Source organism: Balaenoptera borealis (genome assembly GCF_965194805.1).
Source record: "Balaenoptera borealis genome assembly, chromosome: 12".
Lineage (NCBI taxonomy): Eukaryota > Metazoa > Chordata > Mammalia > Artiodactyla > Balaenopteridae > Balaenoptera > Balaenoptera borealis.
Window position 1 is genome coordinate 41957169 of NC_138869.1, and position 27857 is coordinate 41985025.

At 57.9% G+C, this 27857-nt stretch overlaps 2 protein-coding genes across 8 annotated transcripts in view; both read left to right on the plus strand.

Moving 5' to 3' along the window:
• CACNA2D2 (calcium voltage-gated channel auxiliary subunit alpha2delta 2) overlaps positions 1-19433 on the plus strand; it is a 138883-nt gene extending 119450 nt beyond the window's left edge. Inside the window, exons 7-38 of one of the 7 annotated variants that reach the window (XM_082346738.1) lie at positions 1541-1672; positions 1865-1922; positions 2626-2676; positions 2808-2907; positions 3011-3169; positions 3407-3514; positions 3612-3690; positions 4277-4326; positions 4521-4610; positions 4820-4891; positions 5105-5179; positions 6410-6484; positions 6566-6637; positions 6727-6798; positions 6906-6967; positions 7871-7947; positions 11999-12059; positions 14141-14238; positions 14458-14548; positions 14656-14718; positions 14855-14958; positions 15246-15344; positions 15437-15525; positions 15709-15759; positions 15997-16068; positions 16172-16324; positions 16467-16519; positions 16639-16694; positions 16829-16955; positions 17075-17184; positions 17272-17354; positions 17474-19433. In XM_082346738.1, the coding sequence (XP_082202864.1) occupies positions 1541-1672; positions 1865-1922; positions 2626-2676; positions 2808-2907; positions 3011-3169; positions 3407-3514; positions 3612-3690; positions 4277-4326; positions 4521-4610; positions 4820-4891; positions 5105-5179; positions 6410-6484; positions 6566-6637; positions 6727-6798; positions 6906-6967; positions 7871-7947; positions 11999-12059; positions 14141-14238; positions 14458-14548; positions 14656-14718; positions 14855-14958; positions 15246-15344; positions 15437-15525; positions 15709-15759; positions 15997-16068; positions 16172-16324; positions 16467-16519; positions 16639-16694; positions 16829-16955; positions 17075-17184; positions 17272-17354; positions 17474-17614 (2783 nt within the window). In that variant the 3' untranslated portion in view covers positions 17615-19433. Of the gene's footprint in view, positions 1-1540; positions 1673-1864; positions 1923-2625; positions 2677-2807; positions 2908-3010; positions 3170-3406; positions 3515-3611; positions 3691-4276; positions 4327-4520; positions 4611-4819; positions 4892-5104; positions 5180-6409; positions 6494-6565; positions 6638-6726; positions 6799-6905; positions 6968-7870; positions 7948-11998; positions 12060-14140; positions 14239-14457; positions 14549-14655; positions 14719-14854; positions 14959-15245; positions 15345-15436; positions 15526-15708; positions 15760-15996; positions 16069-16171; positions 16325-16421; positions 16520-16638; positions 16695-16828; positions 16956-17074 lie in introns of all 7 variants that reach the window. The other 6 variants (XM_082346739.1, XM_082346735.1, XM_082346740.1 and 3 more) reach the window with 6 other exon arrangements.
• Positions 19434-21810: 2377 nt separating this feature from the next.
• Positions 21811-27323, plus strand: TMEM115 (transmembrane protein 115). Its single transcript, XM_082346773.1, has 2 exons — positions 21811-23133; positions 26534-27323. Exons 1-2 carry the CDS (start codon positions 22283-22285, stop codon positions 26736-26738), a joined length of 1056 nt encoding a protein of 351 aa, XP_082202899.1. The 5' UTR covers positions 21811-22282; the 3' UTR covers positions 26739-27323.
• The last annotated feature ends 534 nt before the right edge of the window (positions 27324-27857 follow it).

The following is a 27857-nucleotide window of genomic DNA, read 5'->3' on the forward strand; positions in this document are numbered from 1 at the left end:
AGAGAGAGAGCAGAGGGAAGAATGCCCCAGAATATATTGTCGCCCCCTAGGCTGTGGGCCGAGCCTGGAGCATCTGTATCTTTAAATCACAGCTCTGGGAATTCCCTGGCAGTCCAGTGGTTAGGGCTCCGCGCTTCCACCGCAGGGGGCACGGGTTCGATCCCTGGTTGGGGAATTAAGCTCCTGCATGCCAGGCGGTGCAGCCAAAAAATAAAATAAAATAAAAAATAAATCACAGCTCTTCATCTGCTCTAAGGGTTTCTTCTCTGAAAAGAAGAGCAGAGCCTTTGGAAGAAATGCTCTGGTTCCCGTTTGGGGAGTGGATCTTCGGGGAGAGGTGATGGTGTCAGGGCTCCACCCGGAAAGAAAGGAGGTGGGAGAAGTTGGAGGAAGAAATAGCCCCTAGGGGAGGGGGTGCAATACAGAGGCCTGGCAGTAGCAGGTATCCAACTCCTGCTGTTTTTTCTGAGTGTCCCACACGCAGAGACAGGTACACTGCGCATGTGAGAACATGTGCCACACACACACATTGGGCAGATTTAGGGCTGTCCTGAGTTAGGGGGCTGCATACTGCTTAAGCCATCCCAAGTCTCTGCCCGGGTTGCCGGATGGATGGAGTCCATCCATCTGAGAGAAGCCTTGCTCTGTGTTGGAGGGGATGGGTCTGGCCAGGGCGTCACACCTGTGCAGCCACAGAGGTTGAGGGAGGGGGAGGGGGGGGTAACTTGTGGTGGGGGGTTGTGAAAGCAGGACCCATTGGTGTCCTCCTGTAACGGCAGAGTGGTGTGTAGGTATGAGCATGTGTGCCCCTGTGCCCATGGCAGCAGTGAGGCTGCTGGGCAGGTAGGTTTGGGGGTGAGGGGATGACACATCCGGCTGGAAACACAGAGGTTAGACATAGGTACACCTGTTGTATACCTGCATGCAGTATACAAGTGCAGGCTGTGTGTGTGTGTGTGGAAGTGCACGTGCCAGTGTTGCAGCAGGATCATGGCACAGCCCGTGCCCCTCCAAGAGTCCCCGCCCCCACCCCTGCCTGCTCCTTGCCCCAGTTGATTAATCATGGAGCTGAGTGGCTTCCAGCTTATCAGGTACCTTAATAGCTGAATAATTCCAGCACCATCATCGAGCCCTTAATTGCTTTCTTGTGGCTGCAGCCCGGAGTGCGTGCTGAGTGGGTGAGCTCACAGGGGACCAGCCGCAAGCTCCAGGCAGCAGGCTGGATGGGCATCCCGGCTCATAGCTCCCTGCGACCTGGGTGGCCCCTCCGCAGGGGCCACAGGCCACAGCTGCCCTGCCTGATCATGTGGAGCCTGGCCGAAGGGTAGGCTGAGCTGTTTCTTGGGATGAGGACGAGGATGTCTTCCTGGAGGAGCTGGTGCAGTCCCAGCTGAGCCCTGGGAAGTGAGGGAGACCTGGGTAGGCAGAGAGCAGGTGAGGCTTTCTAAGTGAGAGGCACGTGCATGGGTGTCGCTGTGATGAGCCTCAGCGGGAGAACAGCCGAAGCGCTTCCCACCCCAGCCCCCTGCTTCCCCCCTAGCCACCGTCATCCTCAATGAGCTCAACTGGACGGAGGCCCTGGAGAATGTGTTCATCGAGAACCGCAGGCAGGACCCCACACTCCTGTGGCAGGTCTTCGGCAGTGCCACGGGAGTCACTCGCTACTATCCAGGTGAGCGCTAGCCCATCTCCCCAGTCCACTCAGCACCCCACCCTCCTCCATCTCCCGGCCCCCTCATCCTGGGGTGCATGGGCGGGATGGTCACCTTGCTGGTTGCGGGGTGGCCTGGCCACTGCTGCAAGGCCTGCTACCAGCCCCAGGCCCTTCCCTGCCTGTCCCCAGTCACCTCCTCTCCTCCCACAGCCACCCCATGGCGAGCCCCCAAGAAAATCGACCTGTACGATGTCCGAAGGAGACCCTGGTGAGCAAGCAAGCAGGGGCTGGGCGGGGACACCCCCTCAGCTCTCCCGCCTGCTCCCCTCCCTCCCAATAACCAGGCCTCCAAGCAGGGCGCAGCCAGCTCTATCCAATTTTCATTTCACACATCGTTGCCACTGGAAAATGGATCCCATCACCCAGGCAGGCCTCCCAGCTGCCTCTGCCCCCCGTCCACGGCCTGGCACTCCACCCCCTCGGGACTGAGGGATTGGGCTAGTGGGGGTTCCCCAGGGTGGATGTATCCTCTGTGGGTTTGGCCAGCCCCTGCTGTACCCATCTGAGCCCTAGGCACCCCAACCCTCTGCTCTGCCGCTCCTGCAGTACTCCCTGGCCTCCTCTGCCACCTGTTCAATCCCCTACGCAGCTATGACCCTGCCCTTGGCTCCTCAGCCCGGGCCAGGGGAAATGACAAGCCACTGAGGCCATGGAACAGGCCTCCTAGCCTCTCTCTGGATCACCTGCTCACCCCTCCTTGGGGTTGTTCACGTGTTGGGGGACCAGGTCACTCATGCCATGGGCAAGGACTGTCTGCTTTATTAAATGTGGTATCCTCAGTGCCTAGAACCCTGTTTGACCCATGCCATGGATGCTCAATAGAAACATGTTGAATCAGTATGTGGGTGAAGGAAGGAAGAACCCACAAGGTCTCAGTGAGGCTGGCCCTAACTGAGGCTTCTCCTGGGCAGGTATATCCAGGGGGCCTCATCGCCCAAGGACATGGTCATCATCGTGGATGTGTGAGTGAGCGATGCTGGCGGGTGGGGTGGGGGCGGGGCTAGGGGCTAGAATCTGCTGCTGGGGAACATCATGGGGGAGCAGCAGGAGAACGCCTGAGGCCGACCAGGCGCCTCCGTGATCCATCCCCCAGGAGTGGCAGCGTGAGCGGGTTGACCCTGAAGCTGATGAAGACATCTGTCTGTGAGATGCTGGACACGCTCTCCGATGATGACTATGTGAACGTGGCCTCGGTGAGTGCCAAGGGCGGTAGGCGGGCACTCCCTCCTGCCCCATGCAACCCCTGCCTGCCCGGGCCGGCCTGAGGCCACTCACCACCCTCACTTGTCCCTGCAGTTCAACGAAAAGGCACAGCCTGTGTCATGCTTCACACACCTGGTTCAGGCCAACGTGCGTAACAAGAAGGTGTTCAAGGAAGCTGTGCAGGGCATGGTGGCCAAGGGCACCACAGGCTACAAGGCCGGCTTTGAGTATGCCTTCGATCAGCTGCAGAATGTGAGCCCCCTGGGTGGGCGAGCGGGTGGCCAGGGACAGGCAAGGGCCCAGGCTTGGTGACACCAGGGAAATCAAGATAGATGGCCTTGTTAGCACCCAACAGGGAGGTTGGGCAGATAGCGCCGTCTACTGTGGGGTAGGGGAGCCGGAGGGCCAGGCCCATTCTGGGGAAGGAGACCCACCCGTGGACCGGGGAGGGGCTGAAAGCTGCCTGACCCCACACCTACTCCTGCCCAGTCCAACATCACTCGTGCCAACTGCAATAAGATGATCATGATGTTCACGGACGGCGGTGAGGACCGCGTACAGGACGTCTTTGAGAAGTACAATTGGCCCAACCGGACGGTGAGGCTCAGCCCAGGTGGGGGCTGCCCTGACCTGGCCTGGTACAGGGGAGGGCTGTCCTCTGGCAGCCACGGCAGTAACCTCAAGCCCCAAACAGGTGCGCGTGTTCACTTTCTCCGTGGGGCAGCACAACTACGACGTCACGCCCCTGCAGTGGATGGCCTGCACCAACAAAGGTACCTTGTCCGGGTGTCACTGCCACAAGCCCTGCCTGCCGTGTCCTGCCAATCCATTGGGTTGGTTGTCCACGTGTCCTTCATATGTCCAGCTTTCCAGATGCTTGTTCATCCAGTGTCTGTCTTTCTGTATATGTGACTGGTCATCTCTCTATGTGGCTAACTTGTCCATCTGACTCAGCATCTTTCTGCCTATCTGACTGTCCATTGGTCATCTGTCCCTAGCTTGTCTGCTCCTGCATCTGTTTTCTGGTCAATCCAACTCTCCATGCAATTGGGCCTGGCTTCCAGGTGGACTCTGGATGTCACTGCCATCCTAGAATGAGGGAGCCTCAGGCTCCTCCTTTCATCCCAGTTCTGCTTCCTTACACTCCTACACTCACAGCCCCTTCCATGTCATTGGTCCCATTCACAGGGTAATGGCAGGGAGCACTAAAGGGACATGAGTTCAGAGGAAATGACACCAAAAAGAGAGGGAACCTGAGAGACCAGTCAGGGCTGCAGATACACCCCAGGGTACAGGGCCTCCTGTGCCATGGATCCCAAGCAACACCCAGGCCCACCTCTGCCTCCCCTTCCCTCACAGGTTACTATTTTGAGATCCCTTCCATCGGTGCCATTCGCATCAACACGCAGGTGAGACTGTGGGGGCGCCCCTCCTCCCAGCCCCTTGTCTTTGCTTCGCGGGGTCGTGGGAACCATGGGCTGCTGTGTGATGAGAGCGCCCCCTGGTGGCTAATTGACACATGGGGAGGCAGGACAGGGAAGATACAGTGGGAGAGGCAGACTCATGACCTGACCCCCCACCCCTGCCCCCACCACCTCCCCAGGAATATCTAGATGTATTGGGCAGGCCCATGGTGCTGGCGGGCAAGGAGGCCAAGCAGGTTCAATGGACCAACGTATACGAGGACGCACTGGTAAGGCCTCGGGGCAAGGAAGGGGCGGGGCCGGTGACCTTCCCCCAGGATGTGCCCACAGGGTCAGGTCCCATGAGGGCCCCCTTATGGTGGTAAACCAAACAGAGGAGAAAGAGAGGTGGCCTGTCCCCACACCCTTGCTCTGAACATTCAGGGTCGGGGCATGGCTGGCCACAGAGGTCTGACCCATCCTCCTCCTCTCCCTTCAGGGGCTGGGGTTGGTGGTGACAGGGACCCTCCCTGTTTTCAACCTGACGCAGGATGGCCCTGGGGAAAAGAAGGTGAGGTTCCCCACTGGGGAAGGGCTAGTCATGCCTGGGGAGAGCTGGGCATGCCCAAAACAGGTCTGGGATGGAGCGCGGATAGGCAGGCCTCTAAACTGGACAGGGGCAGCGGCTTGAGAGAGCAGCTTGAGGCCATGGGCATGGGCAGTTGGGCACGGTGGCTCCCCCATGGAATTGAGCCTGTTGCAGACCCCCTGCCTCTGCTCCCAGAACCAGCTGATCCTGGGAGTGATGGGCATCGACGTGGCTCTGAATGACATCAAGAGGCTGACTCCCAACTACACGGTGAGTGTCCACCTGCCCATCTCCCTGTTCTGCCTCTCCTGTGGACACAAGCCAGGTTCAGCAGAGGCTCATGGGGATTGCCACACCTCTGTGGAGTTCTCCGAGTTCAGGCGGTCAGGGAAGGCTTCCAGAGGAGGTGATCTTGGGCCTAGAACTGGGATCAGCAAACTTCTGTAAAGGGCCAGATTACAAATATTTTAGTCTCTGCCAGCTTAAATACTCATACTCATACTCAATTCTGCTGCATTGAGAAAACAGCCAGAGACAGAACATAAATAAATGGGCATGGCTATGTTCCAATACAATTTTGTTTGTAGATACTAAAATTTGGATTTCAGATAATTTTCACAAGTCATGAAATAGAAATCCCTCTTTTTCAATCATTTAAAAATGTAAAAACCATTCTTAGCTCACAGCAGTACAGTAACCGGCAGTGGGCCAGATGTGGTCCATGGGCCCTAGTTTGTCGACCCCTGGTCTGTCACATAGGCAGGAGTGTCCTGGGTAGAAAGGAGGTGAAGGCGTACCTTGGAGGCAAAGGGAAATCTCTGGGCAAAGGCCTGAAGGTGAAAAACAGAATCATAAGCCAGGGAAGGGACCAGATCAGTGTGGCTGGCCCAGGGCCTATGGCAAAGGGAGTTTGGGACTTGGTTGTGAAAAGGCTGGGAGATGTGTGTCAGCATGCTTAAACCTGAGCCACATGAAGGCCCCGTGTCTTTGGCCTCCATGTGCAGTGAGAAAACTGCCTCAGAGAGGTAAGGGGTGAGTCCAGAGTCCTGCTTTTCTTTCCCTTAACACTTGGAAGGGACACCCCAGGTCGTCCAAAGGTACACTCGTCCCCCTGCGCTCTACCAAGATGGGGACCAGGAAGAGGCCGTAGTGGGGAGGGGAGGGGAGGGCAACAGCAGCCTTGTGGGGCCAGTGGAGGTGGAGAGGTTCCGCTGACTGATAGCGCCATGAGAACCCGGGGGAGGGGCTGAGAAGGCCAAATCACATTAAGGTCCCACAGAGCTGGCCAGCCTGGGCCAGGGCTAGTGCATGCGGGGCACCAGCCTGCTGGGCTTGGCTTGAGAGGTAGGCTTGGGGCCGAGCGGCATGTGGGGGTCCCTGACCCAGGAAGGCAGATGGCACCCCCCAGCAGCGTGGAAGGCAGGATGAGCAAGAGCTCTGGAGCCCAGGAAATCCCTGCCCAACCCTCCAGGCCCTAAGCCCCCCTATCTATACCCCCAGCTTGGAGCCAACGGCTACGTGTTTGCCATTGACCTGAATGGCTACGTGTTGCTGCACCCCAATCTCAAGCCCCAGGTGAGCCAGGTGAGTGGCCTGCAGATGGGGGGTAAACCCTGTGAGAGAAGGACTCCTGACTTCCTGCCCTGCCTCCCCTAGACCACCAACTTCCGGGAGCCAGTGACCCTGGACTTCCTGGATGCAGAGCTGGAGGATGAGAACAAGGAGGAGGTAAGGAGAAGAAGAGGAGGAGGGATGGGGGGGGCACCCAGAGCAGAGAAGGGTAGGGGCCCCACCCTTCACGTCTTTGACCCTTCCAGATCCGTCGGAGCATGATCGATGGCAACAAGGGCCACAAACAGATCAGAACACTGGTCAAGTCCTTGGATGAGGTGAGAAGGTGGCAGAAGGGGGACAGAAGGTCAGGGTGGACACCCTCCTACCCCCCACTTCACCCCTGCCTGCTACCCCAAGCACCTGACCCAGCCTCTTCTCCCAGAGGTATATAGACGAGGTGATGCGGAACTACACCTGGGTGCCTATAAGGAGCACCAACTACAGGTGAGTGGGGCCAGGCTGGGCAGGCAGGGAGGGGCAGGGCAGCCCCAGCTGCCCCTCCCTCCCCCACCCCCGTGTGTCAGTTCTCAGCGGCTGTGACCAGGATCCCAGTGGGGCCCCAGCAGCCAGGGCTGCTTACTTCTCACTCCTGGGTGCTCAGTCCCAAGGGTCCCTCGCTGACCCTTCATGAACAAGCAGCATCTCCTGGGAGCGCACAGTGGAGACATGACAGTGCATCTGATGCCTCCCCATTCCCCACCACCCTCTCTACATCCCTCCCACCGTGGATTGTATCCCTGGATGTGTGCATGCAGGATGTCATCCTCAGCACGTTCACCGGCCTGCTCTCAGCAGTTGTCACAGCCTCAGAGAGTGTATTGACTGTCTTCTGCGTGCCCCAAGAGCTGGTCTCCTTCACACTCCAGTACCAGCCCATGACTGCCCCTCACTGTGTTAGTGCCAGCCCTGCTTTTAGCTGGCTCTCACATGGCCTGAGTCTCTGGGGACTATGGACCCCGCTCTCATGGCAACACCCCCACCCCCATCCCCACAGCCTAGCTCACTGACAGTATTCTGCCCCTGTGAGTCTGCTGCTGGCCAGCTGGAGAAGACTGGCTGGGCAGGTGGTGTGCTGGGGGAGGCTGCTGGGGCGAGGGGTGGGATGGGGATTTGCTCCGGGGCTGGGAGTTCTGAGGCCTCCAAGAGAGTTCGGGAAATGGAGGGCCCAGGCCCCTAGGCCCTGAATCTCTCACAGCTAACCAGGGAGAGGTGTCCCTGGTGGTCGGGGGAGGGGATGCCACAGCCTGGGCCTCTCTACCCAGCTCCAAAGCCGTGGGGAGGAGGGTGCCAATGGGGCCCGCCTCTCTCCAGCAGTGACCTGTGCTCCTCCCCTCCCCTCCTCCCCAGCCTAGGGCTAGTGCTCCCGCCCTACAGCACCTTCTACCTCCAAGCCAACCTCAGTGACCAGATCCTGCAGGTCAAGTGTAAGTGGCCCGGCCCCTGCCTGCGCCCTGCACCCCCGCCTCTGCCCCGCACCCTGGCTGGCCCCAGGCAGCATAGCCAGCCGCTTGTGGCCAGGCGGCCCCTCCTGCCCAATCTGCCCACCCCCCAGGCGCCCGCAGGCTGGGGCACCAGCCATCGGAAAGTCTGTGGAACTCTGCATGCTCGCCTTTTCTCAGATTTGGTTCCTGACCATTCTCTCATGGTTTCCATTGAGGTTTTTGGTTTCTCCTCCTCAGTGTCTTCCCTCCTTAGCCTGCCTCCCCCACACACGCCTGGGGGCTGAGTTCTTGGAAGACACCCCCTCCTCTCATCTCTCCTGCCCCCTGCTCCCTGCGCAGTGCTCTCGCCCTGCGGCACCACCCCCGGGTCTCTCCCCACTCTGCCCCCTCTTCTGTCCCCCCTTGCTCATCCTCCCTTATTTTCCTCCTCACCTCCTCTCTCAGCTTCTGCCTCCATCGCCTTCCTGCCCCCTTACTCTCTCCCTTTGCCCTTCCTCCTTCCCTCCCGCTCCCTCTCCCCCTCCTCCCCCTCCTCCCTCCTCCTTTCCCCTCCCTGCACCCCACCTTCTCTATCTCCCTCCCTCTTCCTTCTGCTCACTCCCTCCATTTCTCTCTCCCACATCCCCTCCCTCCCACTCCCCATTCAGTCTCTCTCCCTCTCTTCTCCTGTCACACTCTCCTCTCTCCATCTTCTCTCCTACCCCTTCCCCTCCTTTGCTCCCTTCCTCCCACCTTCGTCCCTGCCTCCCCCACCCTCCCTGTCTCTTGCCCTTCCTCCTTCCTTCCCTCCCTCTCCCTCTCCTCTGCCTGTGGCTCATCCCTGCATGTCCTGCTCACCCTGGGCCTCCCCCAGAGGCCTCCGGAGCCCGTGGCCCCGCCTGCCCACCACCTGAGGTCACTGGGAGGGAGGCTGGGGCTCCGGCCCCACCGGGCGCCCCCCACCTGCCTGGCTGACTGGGGCTCATCTCCTTTGAGTTTTCTCGCTCTCTCTTTCTCTCTCATGTCGTTTTTTGCAAGAAGTTTCCTTTCGGTATGATGATGAGACACAATATTTTCATTCAAACAGCCATTGAATAAAATATTGTTTGTGCCCCTCCCCTTCCCCTCCCCCTTTTCGTTTGTTTTTGTGTTTGTGTTGTTTTTGTTTTCCTCGCTTTCTCTCTTGGTGGACTGTCCCAGTGCCAATCAGCAAACTGAAGGGCAAGTATATTCAGAACCAGTGCACCCTCCTCTCCCCACCCCACCCCCTGCCCTCACGCCCCTGCTTGCCCCCCTCCCTGCCCAGGACCAGCCAAACCCCTGCTCTCCAGGGCTCTCCCCCAGCATCCCCTGGGCTCCTCTAGTTCTTGCCTTTCCTCTGATCCCTAAACCTCTATTAGAGCCAGCAGCCCTTTCCCCTGGCCCTGCCTGCAGGGTGGTCTCCGGCGTGTTCTAAGAGCTCAGGCCCTCTCCTCATCCTCCTCGCTCCCTCTGGGCAGGCCTCTGCCCCCCACCCCACCTTCTCTGTCCCTCCAAGACAACTCAACAGTGGGGACAGGGCTAGATGCCTCTCTACCACCTCCCACCCACCAGGGCAAGGGGCCTGAGATGTAGGGGGTAGATCAGTCCTCAGAGGGGCTTATGTGAGGCTTCCTCGGGGATATTCTCCCTCCTCAGATCTCTCCAGTTTCTCTCCAGAAGCTGGCAGCCCTCCCAAGGGGAGACAGAAGGCTTTGGAAGCCCCACACCCTGACTCTGGGGCCCAGGGGCAGGATAGGGCAGTAGCCAGGCCACCAGGAGAGCAAGGCAGACCCAGCGCTGGCCTAGGTGCTGAAACCCCTGTCCCCTGCCACCCCTGCTACTCCGGGTGACTTTGTTAAGGCCCACTGGCCCAGCCCTGCCCTGGGGTGCTGGCTGCTCCTGGGAAGAGTAGTCAGGTATGGGGAAGGTGTTCCCCGGGGAAACAAAGGCAGACTCAGGGCCCCTAGGCCTGGCTGGGAACAGAAGGTGATCTGTCTGGACCCCAAGGGCCAGCAAAGGAACTTAGAGGGAATCAGGCTGGGGGTGAAGAAAAAGATTCTGGCACTCAGAGGTACTTAAGCCAGAGACTTCGGGAAAAGGTAGGCAGTGAACTCACAGGCCCTGGCAAAGAACAAGAGGAGTGAGAGAGGACAGCACACAAGGGTCTCTGCCGCTGGTACACAGAGAGGCCCCCCCCACGGAACACCGAGGCAGATGGGCCATGGAGAGCCATGGGGAGATGTCCTGTCCCCAGTCCACATGGGGAAGTAGGGCCTCCCTAAGAAGCCCTAGTGGCCCTGTCCAGCCTAGTCCAGCAAAGGGGATCCAGCTGCCCCCACTGGCCTGGGTGGAGGTGGAGGACGTGCCCTACTCCCACTCGCTTGAGTTGTCTTGTCTCCCCCTCCCACATCCCTCCCTTCCAGTGACCCCAGAAATGCAGGGCCCTGATAACAATAATAACCATAGCATAGTCTCCCTTCCTGCTCCCCCCACCTCTTTTTCTTTCTCCTCCTCCTCCTCTCCCCACCCCAACCCTTCCCTGTCGGCTTGTGTCCAAACCCCGCCTCACAGTCCTATCAGAAAGCAACAGTCCAACCAGTGACTGCCCAGCCCCTCCAGGCACCCAAAGTCCCCCTCCCCAGAATCTTGCAGTGCACTGTGGGAGTATTTTGGAACAGGGAAGACCCCTCTTCTGCAAAAATAAAGCACTGGGACTTCCCTGGCGGTCCAGTGGTTAAGATGCCGGGCTTCCAGTGAAGGGGGGCGTGGGTTCGAACCCTGGTCGGGGAACTAAGATCCCACATGCCGCATGGCAAAAAAAAAAAAAAATGAGGGGTTGGAATCTGGGTGAAAGGATAGGGAGGTGCATTGCTCAGAGTGCGAGAACAGAGGGACACCTCCCAGACTCAGACCAGCAAGGTGGCCAGCCCAGCTGGGCAGGCAGAGGCCCCAGAGGAGCCCTAGTAGCCACATCCCCAGATTCACTGACAGACCCAAACAGGGACCTTTGCACACATACTTACACACTCATGCAAACACACATACTCACACACACATGCTCTCACATGCACATACACGCTCATACATACGTGCTCACTCTCACACACGTACAGGCCCAGTCGGTGGATCCCTCAACAACACCCCATGCCTTCTCTGGAGCCCCCAGCTTCTCCCTTGCTGCTCTGAGCCCAGACAGGTCCTCGGAAGGATAGACCAGACCCAGCCCTTCTGGATAGACCAGAACCTGCCCTCATACCCCCGGCCCAAGAGGGTGTTCATGTTTGAGCAGCACTTCTGTGCCCTCCCAGCTCCCACACTCTCCTCCCACAGTGTGGGAACATTCAAGGATCTCCCCTCACCCAGCCTCCTACCCCAGGGAAGACCACTGGACCCCCACAATGCACTGCAGCCCACCCCCAGCTGCCCACACTGTCTCTGGTTGGACTGTCTGTGCCCATGAGGAACCCCCTCGGTTTGGCCATGTTGATGCCTGACACAGAATAAAAGCAAGACCTACCAAAATGCAAACAGCTACAGCAAAGAGAGATAAAAATCCGCAGCCAAAAGCCAATTCCATTCCTCAGAGTCTCTTTGGAGGAAGGAAGCTGAGCATGCGGTTTTTTCCATTATGGATGTGATAAGAGCGAGACTGGTGCCTCCCCCAGACCATGCATATATATAGCAGTGTGTGTATATATATATGTGTGTGTGTATGTCCGTGTATATGTGCTATACAGCCGTATGGAAGCATATACAGCCACGCCAAGGGACTGACTGCCGACAGAGGACCAGGCCTGGGCAACATATTGGCTATAACTGCCCTCCTCCTGCGATGCTGTAGTCTCCACAGGCCCTCCCCGCCCGCCCCTTCTCTCTGGCTCGAACTTGAACGTGGAAGTGGCGGGTTTCCTCTTTGCTGGTGTCTCCCTCCCTCAAGCCACCCTCTTCCCTGTCCCTCCAGCCCCGTCAGCTCTGAACCCCTGGCCTCCCGCCTCCCCAGCCCCCGCCGGATAACCCCCCGTTTCTGTTGCAGATTTTGAGTTCCTGCTCCCCAGCAGCTTTGAGTCTGAAGGACATGTTTTCATTGCTCCCAGGTAGCTTGCGTGTGGCCTTGCTGAGGTGTCCTCCCCCAACCCGACCTCCCTGGGCCCACCTCCTGCACTGCTGCCTGGAGCTGTGTGTGTCTGTGTCCTGTGCAGTGTCACCCTGCCATGCACAGCCCTGTATGTGTGGCCGTGTGCATACCTGGGCCATGTAGCCGCACCAGGCACCAGTGCCTATAGCTTCAGCTCCCACCAGGCCTTGGACGGGAGGGCTCTGGACTCTCTGCTGACCTTCCCTGCCCTCCCAGGCCACCAGGAAGGAGCCCTTTCTGCCCTGCGCCGGCTGTCCGCAGCACGCCCCTCACTCACTGGGCAGCTGCTGCTCTGGTTTGTGGCGCCCTCCCCACCGCACCCCCACCCCGCACCCATCCTTGTCCTGTGTCAGTCAGTGTTTGTGTGGGTGTGGGGACCGAGCCAGCCAGAGCCCCTGTCGGCAGTGCCCCATCTAGGTGTGGTGGCTCACTGAGGACTGGGGGGAGGTACAGGGATGAGGGGATGGGGGCTATGAAGAGCTCTCTGGAAAGTAAGGGATCAGGGCCCAGCACAGGCCTGGGCCTGGACCATCCCTGGCGTGCACCCTTGTGTGCACACCCTCTGTCTGTTGGCCCACATCTGAGGAGGTCAGCAGGCCCCCGGGTAGTGCAGCCCTCCCCTGTGGCCTGGGCTTTGCATGAGGGCAGGTGGGTGCAACTGACAGAGATCCATAGGCACTCTCAAGTACCACTCGGGGGCTCTGGACACTCCTAACCTCCATGTGTGTGCACGTGCGTGCATGCACCCACAAAGTTCGCTGTGACTCTCTGTAGATGTGTGTTTGTATTTGTGAGTCATCATGTACATTTGTAAGAGTCCAAGTGTAAATGTGGGGTGGCCGTGTGCATTGGTGACTGTGGGAATGTATGGAAAGGCCTGTGTGACCCACAGGACCCTGAGGGAGCTCTGAGGGCAGGGACCATGTTTGTTTTTGTCACCTCTGTATCTCTGGCACAGGAGAGCTCAATAAATATGTGTTGGGTGAGTGTAAATGTACATACTATGTGAGGGGGAGGGATTGCAGGTGACTTGTATCCCAAGTTCAGCTGTATGGGTGTCACTCTGAGTGTATCAGGTGTGTTCTCCCCCATATAGAACTGCAGGCTGTGTACTACACAAAGGCCCTGGGAGCAAGTGGGGACTGAGATTCAGTCCCAGGTGCCCTTACCAAGCTTTGGGCCCTAGCACAGCCTCGGGAAGAAGAGCATTTAAAAATTTCCCACAAAGTTGCTGCCATGCAGGCCAGTGAGGAGGTCTCTGGTGGCAGGGGTATGGATGAGGGATTAGGCAGGAAAGATAGCTCCATGTACCAGGGTAGAAGGACTGCTTGCCAAGACTTCCTGGGGAGCAGGACCCCAAGCAGATCTCCCTGCTCCCTTCAGCCCCTACGTTCTCTGGACCCACAGTCTGAGCCCAGAGAGGGCCTTGAGGAGGTGAGGGGTTTGGCCTGTCCATCTCTGGGGGAAGAGCACTCTGGGCAGAGGGAACAGCCAATCCAAGGACCCACATGTTCCCACCGACTTGGTGACACCCTCTGTGGTATGATGAAAAACACTATGGCTCAGGGAGCTTGAGTGAGTTGCCCAAAGGTACACAGCCAGGAAGCAGCAGGATGAGGTCTCAGACCTACTAAGCCAGTGCCAGGACTCCACCCACTGTGCCCATGGAACGCAACGGCACACAGTTGGATGAGCCAGCCATGAGGCATTTCCTGGGGCCTCCCAGGTGCACCGTCTAGCTCCAGCTACACAGGAGAGGTGGGAGGCTCTGCAGGGCCATGCCCAGAAGGGAGAACCTGCTTGGGTGGAGGAAGCAGACCCTCATTCTCTGCTTCCTGCACCTAAGCAGGTCAGTTCTGCCCCTGTCCAGACCTGGCTACCTGCCGGGCATATAGTCACTGCAGCCTGTAAGAATACACATGCCCCTCCCTGAGGCCTGGGCTTCTCAGCGAATGGCCAGGCAGGCCTGTTGGGAAGCCTCAACCCTATTGCCCTGTGCATCCCCCCAAGCCCACTCTTCTTGCCCCTCCCCACCCCCAGAGAGTATTGCAAGGAACTGAATGCCTCAGACAACAACACCGAGTTCCTGAAGAACTTCATTGAGCTCATGGAGAAAGTGACTCCAGACTCCAAGCAGTGTGAGTGACTGGTGGGGCAGTGGGGTCTGGGCAGTGCCAGACAGCAAGGGGGCAGCCGAGAGGAACCCAGAGACTGGGCAGGTGTGGAAACATGCAGGCCCAAACCAAGGGCAGGTCCTGGGCCAGGTCACGGGGAAGGTTCGGAGCCTTGGGGGTAGCGGGGAGAGTGGGCAGGGATCCAAAGAAGATCCTCCCTCCACCCCAACCCTCCTGTTCCAGGCAACAACTTCCTTCTGCACAACCTGATCTTGGACACGGGCATCACACAGCAGCTGGTGGAGCGCGTGTGGCGGGACCAGGATCTCAACACGTAGGCACCACCCACCCTGTGGGGGCAGGAGGCTGGGATGGGCCCAGAGGCGCTGGCCCTGCCCTGCAGAAAGTAGGTCTGTGACCTCACCTCCCTGCTGCCCCCAGGTACAGCCTTCTGGCCGTGTTCGCCGCCACTGATGGCGGCATCACTCGCGTATTCCCCAACAAGTAAGTGACCTGACCCACTATCTGACACCCTGCCCCTGCTGGGACCCCGCCTGTCCCGCTGCCCAGAGGCCTTCTTGCATTTGCTGAGACCACTGCCCCCACAAGCCACCCCTCCACCAACCTCTTGTGTGACCAGGGCAGCTGAGGACTGGACAGAGACCCCTGAGCCCTTCAATGCCAGCTTCTACCGCCGCAGCCTGGATAACCATGGCTATGTCTTCAAGCCCCCACAGCAGGATGGTGAGTGTCCTCCCAGGCGCACAGCAGCAGGTGGGAAGCTGAGGGTTCTCTGTCTGCTCGGCCAGGGCGAGGCTCTGCTCTTTGAGGTCCCTCTCAAATACGAGGCTGGCTGGCTGAGACGGGGCAGATAAAGAGAGGGCTAGGCTGTGCCAAACGCTATGCTGGGTGCCTGGTGCTTAGGCTGAGGTCAGCCTTGCCTTGGGTTCCTGGGCTCACAGGGCCCAGCACAGAGTGGTCATGTGGCTGCCAGCCCCTACTCCTGACCACCCCACCTCACCCACCCCCAGCCCGGTTAAGGCCGCTGGAGCTGGAGAATGACACGGTGGGCATCCTCGTCAGCACGGCTGTGGAGCTCAGCCTAGGTGGACGCACACTGAGGCCAGCAGGTGAATACCCAGGGCAGAGGTAGGGAAAGAGAAAATGGGCAGTGTGCTGCCCAGGTAGGTGGGCATTGATGGCCCCTTGCTCTCCCCCACAGTGGTAGGCGTTAAGCTGGACCTGGAGGCCTGGGCTGAGAAGTTCAAGGTGCTAGCCAGCAACCGTACCCACCAGGACCAGCCTCAGAAGGTATCTGGTCAGGGATGAGGGCAGTAAGCCCAGAAGCACCCATTCTGGAGTCCCCAGGAACCCCTACCAGTCCTCCCACTCAGAGTGGCTCTGGTGCCTATGAGGAGGCAGGGTTCCCGATGTATAAAGGGTGATGGGAGGGGAAAAACTGGTGGGCACTTACGGTCCTTGCTCTCTGCCCAGCAGTGCGGCCCCAACAGCCACTGTGAGATGGACTGCGAAGTTAACAACGAGGTGCGTGTGCCCTGAACCCTAGCTTACCCCACTCCCGGACACCCGAGTCCCAACTGCAGCTCCTAGCCCATCCCATCCCTTAGCCAGTGGGTCTCAACATCCCACCCTGACTTCACAGCTTTACCAGAACTGGGGGAATGGTGCCCCCTCCACTCAGCTACTGGACTGCCAGGGTCTGGGGAGGAAAGACTGGGCTGGAGCCCCTCCCCATCTTCTTCCCCCTTTCCCACCTCTCAGGACCTGCTCTGTGTCCTCATCGATGATGGGGGGTTCCTGGTGCTGTCAAACCAGAACCATCAGTGGGACCAGGTGAGGGTCAGGAAGAGGGTGGAAGGAGAGGGTCTGGGTTTGAGCCTTCTGGGGATATGGCACTGCCAGCCCTGTGACTACCACTGCCTCCTGGCATCCCCAGGTGGGCAGATTCTTCAGTGAGGTGGATGCCAACCTGATGCTGGCGCTCTACAATAACTCCTTCTACACCCGCAAGGAGTCCTACGACTATCAGGCGGCCTGTGCCCCCCTGCCCCCGGGCAACCTGGGTGCCGCACCCCGGGGCATCTTTGTGGTGAGCCCCAGCAATGCCTGGCCTGCAGATGGGGGGACTGGGAGACCTGCCCACAGATGATCCCCCACCTCTAACGAGAAAGCTGGGGGTGAACCAGGTCCAGGGACAGCAGTGGGAGCCCATGCCACTCTCTCCACTGCAGCCCACCATTGCAGACTTCCTTAACCTAGCCTGGTGGACCTCTGCTGCGGCTTGGTGAGTCCCCAGGGGAAATGGGAGAGGGAGGGTGCTCCCTGGGCAGGAGGGCTGGAAAGAAATGGGGCATGGTACTGGCCTCTGCTGACCACTCCCACTCGGTGACCCATGCCCTGCAGGTCTTTGTTCCAGCAACTTCTCTATGGTCTCATCTACCACAGCTGGTTCCAGGCAGGTAGGTAGGGCTTTGGAGGTCCCTCCTCAAAGCCCCTCCCCAATCTGAGGCCTACTCCAAAGGGAGGGCGGGGCTTACGGCTGAGCGAGGCTCAGGGTGTAGGGGTGCAGCTGAGGGGCTCTGGACCCTCGCAGACCCCGCAGAGGCCGAGGGGAACCCCGAGGTGCGCGAGAGCAGCTGCGTCATGAAACAGACCCAGTACTACTTCGGTTCGGTGAACACCTCCTACAACGCTATCATCGACTGCGGAAACTGCTCCAGGTGCGCGCCTGGAGCTGGCCAGAGGGGCGGGGCGGGGCGGGGCGGGGCGGGGCCGAGGCTGCAGCGGGGCGGGGCGGGGCGGCGAACCTCAGCGCCCCGCCTTTCTGTGCTGCCTTCAGGCTCTTCCACGCGCAGAGACTCACCAACACCAATCTTCTCTTCGTGGTGGCCGAGAAGCCGCTGTGCAGCCAGTGTGAGGCTGGCCGGCTGCTGCAGAAGGAGACACACTGTATCCTTCCCGCGCTGCTCCCCGGCCCCTCCCGCCCAGCGCGTTCCCTCCGTGCCGCCGCCCCCTTGACTCCCCACCCATGCCCAGCGGACGGCCCAGAGCAGTGTGAACTGGTGCAGAGACCGCGATACCGGAGAGGCCCACACATCTGCTTCGACTACAACGCCACGGTGAGGAGCGGGGCGGCGGCCTTGACCTGCAGCTCCCCTGCCCCAGGGCTAGTGCGGCCCTGCGCATCCCCTGCCCGACCAGCCCGGGCAGACCGGCTGCTCCTTGTCTCTTTGCGCAGGAAGATACCTCAGACTGCGGCCGCGGAGCCTCTTTCCCACCGTCGTTGGGCGTCCTGGTGTCCCTGCAGCTGCTGCTCCTCCTGAGCCTGCCTCCCCGGCCGCAGCCTCAAGTCCACGCCCACCCTTCTCGCCGCCTCTGAGTGCCCCCTCCCCCCACCAGGCCTCCCCGCCGCTCCCCTGCTCCCTCGCCCCACACTTCCCGCCTTAGAGCCTCGCGCCCCTCCCACTGAAGGACCTGAGTGCGCCTGGCCCCGAGAATCTGCGCCTTGGAGTGGGGGGGGGGGGGCGGTCCCGAAGGAGGGCGCCGCAGGTCTTTGGCCCCCAAGCCACGTCTGGCTGCTGAACTGTCAGAGTGTCCCCAGACCCCTCATTCCCACTGGACTCACCCACCCCGGAGGGCTGGGCCAGGGAGGCCACAGTACTGGTGCCAAACCAGGCCTCCACTGCTCGCCCTGCCCCGAGGCTCCCTTTGTGTGGGAGACCTAGGCCTTGCCCCAGCTGGACTCCTCTAACCTGGCCCTTCTGCCCCACCCAGGACTAAATCTGGAAATAATGGAGGAAATTGAGATGGGCAGTTCGAGGCCTGTGCATCCCAGCTTAAGTCCTGGCAGGAGAGAGGTCCTGGGGCAGCCCCCAGTGAGCTCCTGCCTCTCTCAGGCCTACAGCCGCCTCTCCCTCCCCAAGCCCGGCAGGTGGCAGGACAGTGACAGTGACACCGGCTAAGACTCAACCCCATACACACCTGGAGCCCTGAGGGCAGAAACTGGACTCGGACATACCCAGGAGGGCACACACACAAACACAGATGTGCACAGACACACACACCCTGGGGTGGGGTGAGGGTGGGGACTCACAAAGCCTTATACGGGGTGAGGGGTTGGTGGGAGGTTGGCATGTGCACACTCCATCTCCTGCTCACCATCAGCCTCTTATCTGACCTGTAACCCAGCTGGTCCCCCATCTCCAAAGCTGAATGTCAAACAGTGCCAAATGCTGGGGCAAAGGGTGAAGACCCCTCTGTCCTGACCTAGCCGCCAGTGTCCCCTTAATGTCCCTGACCCTGCCAGGTGCTCATTGTAACCATTTCTCACTAGTGTCAGGCCCCCAGTGGGACCACATGCCACTGCCTGCACCCCTCAGCAGAGGAACTCTCACCAGGCATCACCCTTTGCCTTAGCGGGGGTGACTTGATTACTCCTAGCTGGGTCATCCCACCCCCAATCTGCCCCTTATACACTCAGGCCTGTCTCTTTCCCACTCACACACACACTCCCTGGCCAAACTGCTCCTCCCTGCTGAACACACACTTGCACATACATACACACATATACACACTCTGTGCACACATACAGGCTGGGCCTGGGAACACCTCTTCACACCATTCATTCTGGTCATTTCTCGCAAAGGCATCCCAGCCTGGGGGCCATTGGGGGACTGAGGGCAGGGGGATATGGCCGTAGGGCTCAGATGGACTGGGAGGAGGGGGGGGAGGGTGATGCATTAATTAATGGCTCCGTTAATTAATGTCACGTTGCTTGTCGCTTTCTCAGTGTGTGTGTATGGTCCATGCCCACTGCTGGTGCCAGGGTGGGCACCCATGCTGTACACCCAGCTTAGATGCCAGCCATGTCTTGCGGGGGCGTGTGTGTAACTGTAGTGTAGTCAGGTGCTCAATGGAGAATATAAAAATAAAAAAAGAAACATATACAGATAAATAATATATATTTTAAGTTTAAAAAACAGAAAAGCAGACAAAGCAATCCCCATCAGGTAGTTGTCAAACCCCCAGCTGGGTCTGATCCTTCTCATCACCCACCCGACCTGGCTGTCCCCTCACCTTGGGCTCGGGGGATCTGTGGGGGACTGGGGGGCCATTTCCTTTTATCTGCCCTTTTTTTTTGGTTGTTCTATTTTGTACAGACAAGTCGGAAAAACAACAGCGACAAAAAAGTCAGGAAACTTTGTAAAATATTGTGTGTGTGATTCCTTGTAAAATATTTTCAAATGGTTTATTACAGAAGATCAGTTATTAAATAATGTTCATATTTTCACTTCAAATGGTTCCCATACCCTGTCTCTGCCCTGGAGTGAGGACTGGGTGGCTTGAAGACAGATGGCCATGACCTCAGAGCCCCACTTACCACTTAATTGGGAGTGAAGGCCATAGCAATCCAGGTCTCGGGTGGGTGGAGGGCATGACGCTTCCTAGGCCTCCTAAGTGCTAGATCCTTGACATCCTTTGTCTCATATCATCTTCTCAAAAGACTCCAGGAAAAGCTATCTTTAAAAAAAAAAAGTCTCCCAGAGGCTCAAGGCCAAGACTGTGGAGGAAAGAAGATGGAGATGAGATGCAGGCTTCTAGCCAATAGGATCAGACCTCCTTGGCCTACGCAGGTCCTCCAGGTGGAGCAAAGAGTGAATACCTGGCCCAAGTCCATGACTTCGTGCTTGAGGGCCAGTGCTGCTGTCCAGAGGAGGCCAAGGTCTGGCCCGCCCACAAGCATGATGGCTGCTCCTTCCCAGCCCAGGGGAGGCCTGGTGCTCTCAGTGGCCACTGCTGCTCACACTGGGACACAGCTCTGAGTCCATTTCAGCAAATCTTCTCGGGCCTCCCTCTGGCAAGCCCTACACCCTTGTTCATTTTAATCCCAACTCTCTTAATAGTCAATCCTATTCTGTGTGACCTCCGAGTTTCTTTTCAACGGGAAAGACTTATAACCACCAGTGCAGAGATTTCCCAGTACTACTGACACTTGTTCTCTTAGAGTACACACTCCACACTATGCACTCACCCTGTGCTGAGTCCTCACCACAACATTAGAGTTGGATATTAGTTTATCTCCATACCGCAGATGAGCAAACTGAGACTTAGGAGAAATCCTTTCTCCCAGATGGAAGAAATCAGCAAAGGTTTTGGAAATGAGGTGGCCTGTGGATTGGGGACCTTGGATGCTAAATAAATAAAAGAGGGCATTCCAGGCCTTAGTGAAGACACCTTTTCTCACAGTCTGCAAGGGTTGGCCACAGAGCAAAGCGTAACTAGCAACCCCTGAGGCAGCTCCCATGCTCCGCAACAGCCCCAGAGGTCCTGGGCTAGACCTGCCATGTAAAATACAGAACATCCAATCAAATTTGGAATTTCAGATAATCAATGAATATTCTTTAGTATGTTCCCAACATTGCATGGGACATAACTATGCTAAAAATTGAAGACATGCTTATACTGAAAAAATTATTGTTTAACTGAAATTCCAATTGAGTGCCCTGTATTTTGATTTGTTATATCTGGCAACCTTACCCTGGGGTGGCATCCAGCAGGAACCCAGAGCCCAAAGATAAAGGAAAGCAACACCTTTTGTGATCTGGAAGGCTGTGCACACGTCGGCAGTTGTATTGAGATCAGTGGCGGAAAGGAAGGGATTCTGCACTTTATAAATGTACTTTGTCATACATTTATTTTAATTATATGCACATTTTTTAAAAGTAACTCAATATACAAAAAAACAAAAATCAGTTTTGCACAGGACACAACCTACCTGAAGCCACCGTTGCAGTGAGGTGGAGGCCCAAGGCCAGCCTGACCCAAGTTTGTGGAGAGACCTCTCTTCATCAGGATCAGCGATTGACTGTGGTGAGGAAGAGAGTCACTAAGAGAAGCCCAGTCTCACCCCTTTGGGGGCTGGAGATCCGAGTTCGAGTATGGGCTCCACCTCACTTGTAACAAGGGCAGCCTGGGCAACACACTCACCGAGCACCCAGGGTGGACTGGCATTGTACACGCCAGTCCCCTTGGATCCTCACGGTAGGTCCAGTCATCATCTCCATTTTACTGTCCATGAAACTGAGTTTCAGCAAAGTTCGGGAATTTGGCCATTGTCACACAGCCGCCAAAAGGCAGAGCAAGAATTCCAGCCTGGGTCAGGCACACACCAGACCGCGGAAGTTCCAGGAGTTCGCGCCCCCTGGACCATCCAACATTCTTACCTGCACACCTGCCCACTAGGACACGCCCACTCAGATAAACAGGCACACACTGAGCCAATCCTTCCGGGAAATTCAGCACGCGCGTGGCCTGCAGCTGTGCTGCCGCTGGTACCCGCCGCTCTCCTGAGGTTAGCGATGCCCGCTCACCCTCCCCTACCTCTGGAGAACCGACGGAAACGGTCCTGAGAACTACAACTCCCAAGCACACTCTCCTCTTCCGGCGCACAGCCTCCTGGGACTTGTTGTTCTACCCAGAACCCCGATTTCCGCCGGTCCCGGCTCCGACCGAGGACTCCATGTCCCAGCACGCCGCGGAACCTCAAGGCCGACGCTCAGAGGGCATCCTGCCGCCTCCCCGGGCGCGCAGGCGCAGCGCCGCTGTTTGTCGGCGCCTGAGAAGGGAGGAGGTACGGTCGAAGCCGAGGCCGAGGCGGAGCTGACCAGACTTGACTCTGGCCCAGAACCAGCCTCTCCAATCCCGCGTCGACCGTAGGGCCCCAGAGTGGATGGAGAAGATCGAGCCCTGAGATCACCGCCAGTCCGGTCGGCGCGGTGGCCACACAGAGCGGGCAGCCAGGCGTGCCTAAGCTGCCCAGGGCCTTCCCTCAGATCCCGGCGAGGGGCCTAGGCCCCGGCCCCGCGACCAGGCCCGGCTCTGCCCTTTGGGACCGGAGTCGACCCGACCGGAAGTGGAGCTTTCACCGGGGCCATAGGCCAGTGACTAGGTCGGACCCGGGCCTCCCGTCGGGGCCGGACTGGGACGAGGCCCCGGGGAGGCCCCTAGCCCACTAAACCCTTTCCTAAGGCCGACGCCCGCCAGGAAGATGCAGCGCGCCCTGCCGGGCGCCCGCCAACACTTGGGGGCCATCCTGTCCAGCGCCAGCGTGGTGGTAAAGGCTCTGTGCGCTGCGGTACTATTCCTCTACCTGCTGTCCTTCGCCGTGGACACGGGCTGCCTGGCGGTCACCCCAGGCTACCTCTTTCCACCCAACTTCTGGATCTGGACCCTGGCCACCCATGGGCTGATGGAACAGCATGTGTGGGATGTGGCCATCAGCCTAGCCACAGTGGTGGTGGCCGGACGTCTGCTTGAGCCCCTCTGGGGGGCCTTGGAGCTGCTCATCTTCTTCTCAGTGGTAAACGTGTCTGTGGGGCTACTGGGGGCCTTTGCCTACCTCCTCACCTACATGGCTTCCTTCAACTTGGTGTACCTTTTCACTGTCCGCATCCACGGCGCCCTGGGCTTCCTAGGTGGTGTCCTGGTGGCACTCAAGCAAACCATGGGGGACTGTGTGGTCCTGCGAGTGCCCCAGGTGCGTGTCAGTGTGGTGCCCATGCTGCTCTTGGGGCTGCTGCTGCTGCTGCGGCTGGCCACACTGCTCCAGAGTCCAGCGCTGGCCTCCTATGGCTTTGGGCTGATCTCCAGTTGGGTGTATCTTCGCTTCTACCAGCGCCATAGCCGAGGCCGAGGCGACATGGCCGACCACTTTGCCTTTGCCACCTTCTTCCCTGAGATTCTGCAGCCTGTGGTGGGGCTGTTGGCGAACTTAGTGCATGGCCTCCTGGTGAAGGTAAAGATATGCCAGAAGACAGTGAAGCGCTATGATGTGGGTGCCCCATCCTCCATCACCATCAGCCTCCCAGGCACAGACCCTCAAGACGCAGAGCGGAGAAGGTACTGTGGAATCTTCCAAAACCTTGTCGGGCTAGGAGAGTATTATTAATCAAGTCACATTTCATCTGTTGAGGTGCTTGCTGTATGTAGGCTGGCAGCCTACAGTCAGATGTTGGGGCGGATTCAGAAAGAGAGAAAAGCCAGCTTGTGGCCTGGAGCTCAGCATTTAAGTGTCTGGGCTGCAGGAGGTGCTTTCCAAAATTAGGGAGTAAAAGTGGCCTTTCTCAGCACTCAGGCCGCTTAAGTTTCAAGAAATGCCCTGCTTCCTTTTGAGCTGTGTGAGGGGCAGATGGAGAGCCAGGTACACGTAACCCTGGCCTTGTCTCAGAATCTCCAAATCCTAGACACTGGTCCTGTGGGAGCCAGAAACAACCTGCTGGTCCTTCTTCCCCTGTGAGAGAGGAACAGAGAAGGAGACATGGGATCTTTAAGAGATGATCTGGGCCACCCTAGTTTCCAAACGCTGGACTACACCCTCTTCCTGAGCCTTAATTCAGATGTTGTGCTTCTCTGCCGCTTATTTATTGAGGGAAGCCTGGGGTATAACTAGACTTAGACACACCCCCTCACCCCCACCACCACCCCCCTCCGCCTACTCTGGCAGGCATGTGTCACCAAACCCAGGGGACAGCCACATGATCCACCGAGGGAGCCTGCTGACCACACCAGGAAGTAGAGACAACCTTTTCATTATCTGTAAACCAAGCCATCTGCACCATCAGGAATCCCAACTGAATTATTCACTGAATGTACCTTGGCCAGGGCAGGACAGATCTTTTTTAATACATCTCTTTCTCTCTCTCCCAGGTCTGTGGACTTACCAGAGTGGTCACAGCTCTGTTTCCAACATTATTCTTTTTTTTTTTTTTTTTTTTTAATTTTATTTATTATTTTTGGCTGCGTTGGGTTTTCATTGCTTCGCGCGGGCTTTCTCTAGCTGCGCCGAGCGGGGGCTACTCTTCATTGCAGTGCGCGGGCTTCTCATTGCGGTGGCTTCTCTTGTTGCGGAGCACGGGCTCTAGGCGCACGGGCTTCAGTAGTTGTGGCTCGTGGGCTCTAGAGCGCAGGCTCAGTAGTTGTGGCACACGGGCTTAGTTGCTCCGCGGCATGTGGGATCCTCCCTGGCCAGGGCTCGAACCCGTGTCCCCTGCATTGGCAGGCGGATTCGTAACCACTGCGCCACCAGAAGCCCCCTCAACATTATTCTTGAGTGTTGTTTTTTTTTTTTTTTAATTTTATTTATTTTTTGCTGGGTTGGGTCTTCGTTGTTGTGCGCGGGCTTTCTCTAGTTGCAGAGAGCGGGGGCTACTCTTCGTTGCGGTGCGCGGGCTTCTCACTGCGGTGGCTTCTCTTGTTGCAGGGCATGGGCTCTAGGCACGCGGGCTTCAGTAGTTGTGGCTCGCGGGCTCTAGAGCGCAGGCTCAGTGGTTGTGGCTCACGGACTTAGTTGCTCCGCGGCATGTGGGATCTTCCCGGACCTGGGCTTGAACCCATGTCCCCTGCATTGGCAGGCAGATTCTTAACCACTGCGCCATCAGGGAAGCCCTTGAGTGTTTTTTTTTTGATGCAGTTACTTGAGTAGTGAAATTTAGAGCAGGCTCTGTTCATACTTTCTGCATTTGTCAAAGCCTGCTTTTGCTCACCTGTGAAATGAGTTCTTAGCAGGCAGCTTTATGAATTCAGCTGGAGTTGTCCCTGTACTTACTCTCCACTGGGGCTGTGGAGTGTGGGCCACACCCCCTTTCTTGAAGGAGTTTCCAGCTGGGAAAGGCCACAGATTACTATGGTCCAAGGTGGCAGGTGTTGAAAAGTACACACGGCATGCTGCAGAGCTTAATTGTGGGCTCTACAGTTTGTGTCTCTGTGGCTGATGAATCCTAAAGACCGAGGTCTCTATTAACCTTATCCAGTGGAGGAGATGCGGTCAGGAGGGCTAGGCCTGGTAGAAACTGAGCTGTCCTCAGAGCTGTTCAGGTGATCCCAGGCCACAGTGGTGTCCCCTCCCCCCGTGAGAGATCTTGGATTGTTAGGGTTGGCTGAACATTCGAAAAACCTCTGCGCAGCCCCAAGAAAATGGACAGGTGGAAGCAGATTGGGGTGGGGGTGGTGTCAGGAAGTGGGTTCTTGGCATAGTCTTGTGGTTGTTACCTTGCTTGGGGATGGGGGTTACTCCACCAACCAGTTTGACATCTTGCTGCATGCCATTCCCTGACCCAAAGAGCTAGTGATAGTGGGAAGCAGGGGTTCCTATCTTTGACGCTTGTGAGGGAGTGATTAGCATGCCACCATCTCTCTACCTTGGCAGGCTTTAAACAGAATTGACAAGGCAGTCTCCAGAATGGGAGCCTGGGTAGCAGCAGGGAAGGACTCTCCTGTCTGTGCCAACTTGCCATGGTGCCAGGCTGGAGGACAGGGTGGAAGTGTGCTGGGGCTTTCTGTGCCTGAGTTCTCGTTGTCCCTCTTGTCATGTTCCCTGGCATGGTGGAGATTTTGGTTTTCTGCTGGAACATGGAAGGCTATACAGGTCCCCCATGCTGGTGGCACAGAGTTGGAGGCATCAGGGGTCCACAGTGACCACTAGCAGAAGTGTTACCTGGCAGCATGGGCATCCCACCTTCTGGTGGGCAGGGTCCCAAGTGCACGTATATACTTTCTTCTAGCGAACTTTCCCACCTCCCCTCAGAGCGGGGTCTCCAGGGATCTGCCCAGTGGAACCAGTAGGCTCTGGCCTTTGCCCTACCCACATGGATTGTTTCTCCTTCCTCTTCTCCTGCTAGGACGCTGTGTGTTCCTGCTCTAACACAGGTCCTGGTGGGTTTGGAGATTCTTCTCGGAAGGAGAATATTAGAGTCAGTTAGGAGGGGTGAGCTGACCCAGGTTGGCCCTGCTTCCCAGGCTGAGAGCCAAGGCAGGTGCTTGAGTTCCAAACTTCCCCATAGACCCTTGCCAGGAGGCTCAAAATACTCCTAACAAGGAGAGGGGGAGAAGTAATGCCTTGAATGTGATGCCAGTGCCCAGCAGAAACTCACATGTCCAGGGACTTGCCCTTCCACCTGTCTGCCCAGGGACACCAGCTTTGCCCAACCTTAGGCACCATCCTCAGAACCATTCCTGGGGCTGGCCTGGGGGCAGGCTGGCAGGCACCCAGCTGGCCTTCTCAGCCTGGAGGTGCCCCAGCTATGGAAAGAAGGCCCTACAGCCTTTGGGTCCTCATTCTGATGGCAGAGTGTGCCCTAATCCAATCCCTGTGGAGCCCTGGGCCCTGTATAGGGAAGGAGAACCCATAGGGTTCTGAGAGAGGAGTGTGAGCAGTAAGGCATGTCAGTTTCCTGGGGAAAGGGTGCAGGGCATGAGCCAAGTTCAGATCCCGAGTGACCTGTCATCTTTCCCCTGGCCCCAGGCAACTGGCTCTGAAGGCCCTCAACGAGCGGTTGAAGCGAGTGGAGGACCAGTCCGTCTGGCCCAGCATGGAAGACGATGAAGAGGAGGCTGGGGCCAAGGTGGATAGCCCCCTGCCGTCAGACAAGGCCCCCACGCTCCCAGGGAAGGGGCCTGTCCCAGGATCCAGCCTGATCACCTTTGAGGCAGCTCCCCCGAAGCTGTAACTCTAGACCACCTTGAGTGTAGCACCTCTTCTCCCAAGCCCCCCTTGACACACTCTCAGCTACTCCAGGGCACTGACTGCTCTGAGGAGAGGGAAGAAGGCCTGCTGGGGGTTGCCACAGCCTTCTGCTATTTCTCGCCAACACTACCCAGGATTCTTGCTACCTGGTTCCAACTCCAGACAACCACTATGCCACGCATGGGGCCTCTGAAGCACAGCCAGCCCAGGCCATCTGAGGTAAGACTGTACCTCAGCAGGCAGCCACAAGCAAGTGGCTGCAGGGGCACTGGTGCCATGGCTCCTAGGCCAACCCTCACACCTGATACTGGTTGCCGAGAGCCCTGAGCCAAGGCAAGGATTTGCCAAAAACATTCTGGGGGTCCAGCCAGTGCAGGAGCCAGTGCAGGGCTGTACATCCCTGCTCGCCCCCAAAGAGACTACATTCATGTCAAGATGTCTGATTCCCTCTGCTGTGGCCATAGCTGCTTCTGGGCCAGAACAGTCACAGCTCCCAGGTATTTTCTACAGGACCACTTGAGTGGGCAGCCAAGCCCAGCCTCGCAGTATCAATAAAGCAGTTCTTTGAGGTATGGCTCCTGGGCTCTGTTAGACCACCTTGTGCAGCCCCCTCATCATGCTCAACTGAGTTAAGACAGGGACTTAACTCTAGGTTCAAGGGCTCAGTCACCAAGGCTACTCCAGCTGGATAAAAAGCCCATTGCCCTCATCCCCTTCCCCCCATCAGACTCCCCCTTGCCTCACCACTGCATGCCCACTGTCAAGCAGCCTTCCCAGAGCTGTCACCTCAGGCTCTTACTTACTTTCTGCCTCCCTGCACTACCTGGTGAAGGAGGCCCTGCCAGGAGGACCTGATAATTAAGCGCCTCTCTATCATAAGGAGTTGTTCTTATCCATGGCTCACCTCCAAGACAAGAGTGCTCAGGGCTTGACACCTAGGGAGGCAGCCCATCCCCAGCTCCCATCCTGTCATTGCCCAGATTTGACCACCACAGTCTAGAAACTCCAACATAGTGAGCAGCTGGGAGACTGAAATACACACAGCTGCACCATTCACAGCTACAGCCCTCAGGCCTGCTAGGGCCCTGGGTGGCATGGGGTG

What these genes read in the sequence shown, in the direction of transcription:
- TMEM115 (XM_082346773.1), top strand. Translation starts at nt 22,283, where the DNA reads ATGCAGCGCGCCCTGCCGGGCGCCCGCCAACACTTGGGGGCCATCCTG. An exon ending in CAAGACGCAGAGCGGAGAAG is followed by an intron (nt 23,134 to 26,533) that starts GTACTGTGGAAT and finishes CCCTGGCCCCAG; the next exon opens with GCAACTGGCTCTGAAGGCCC.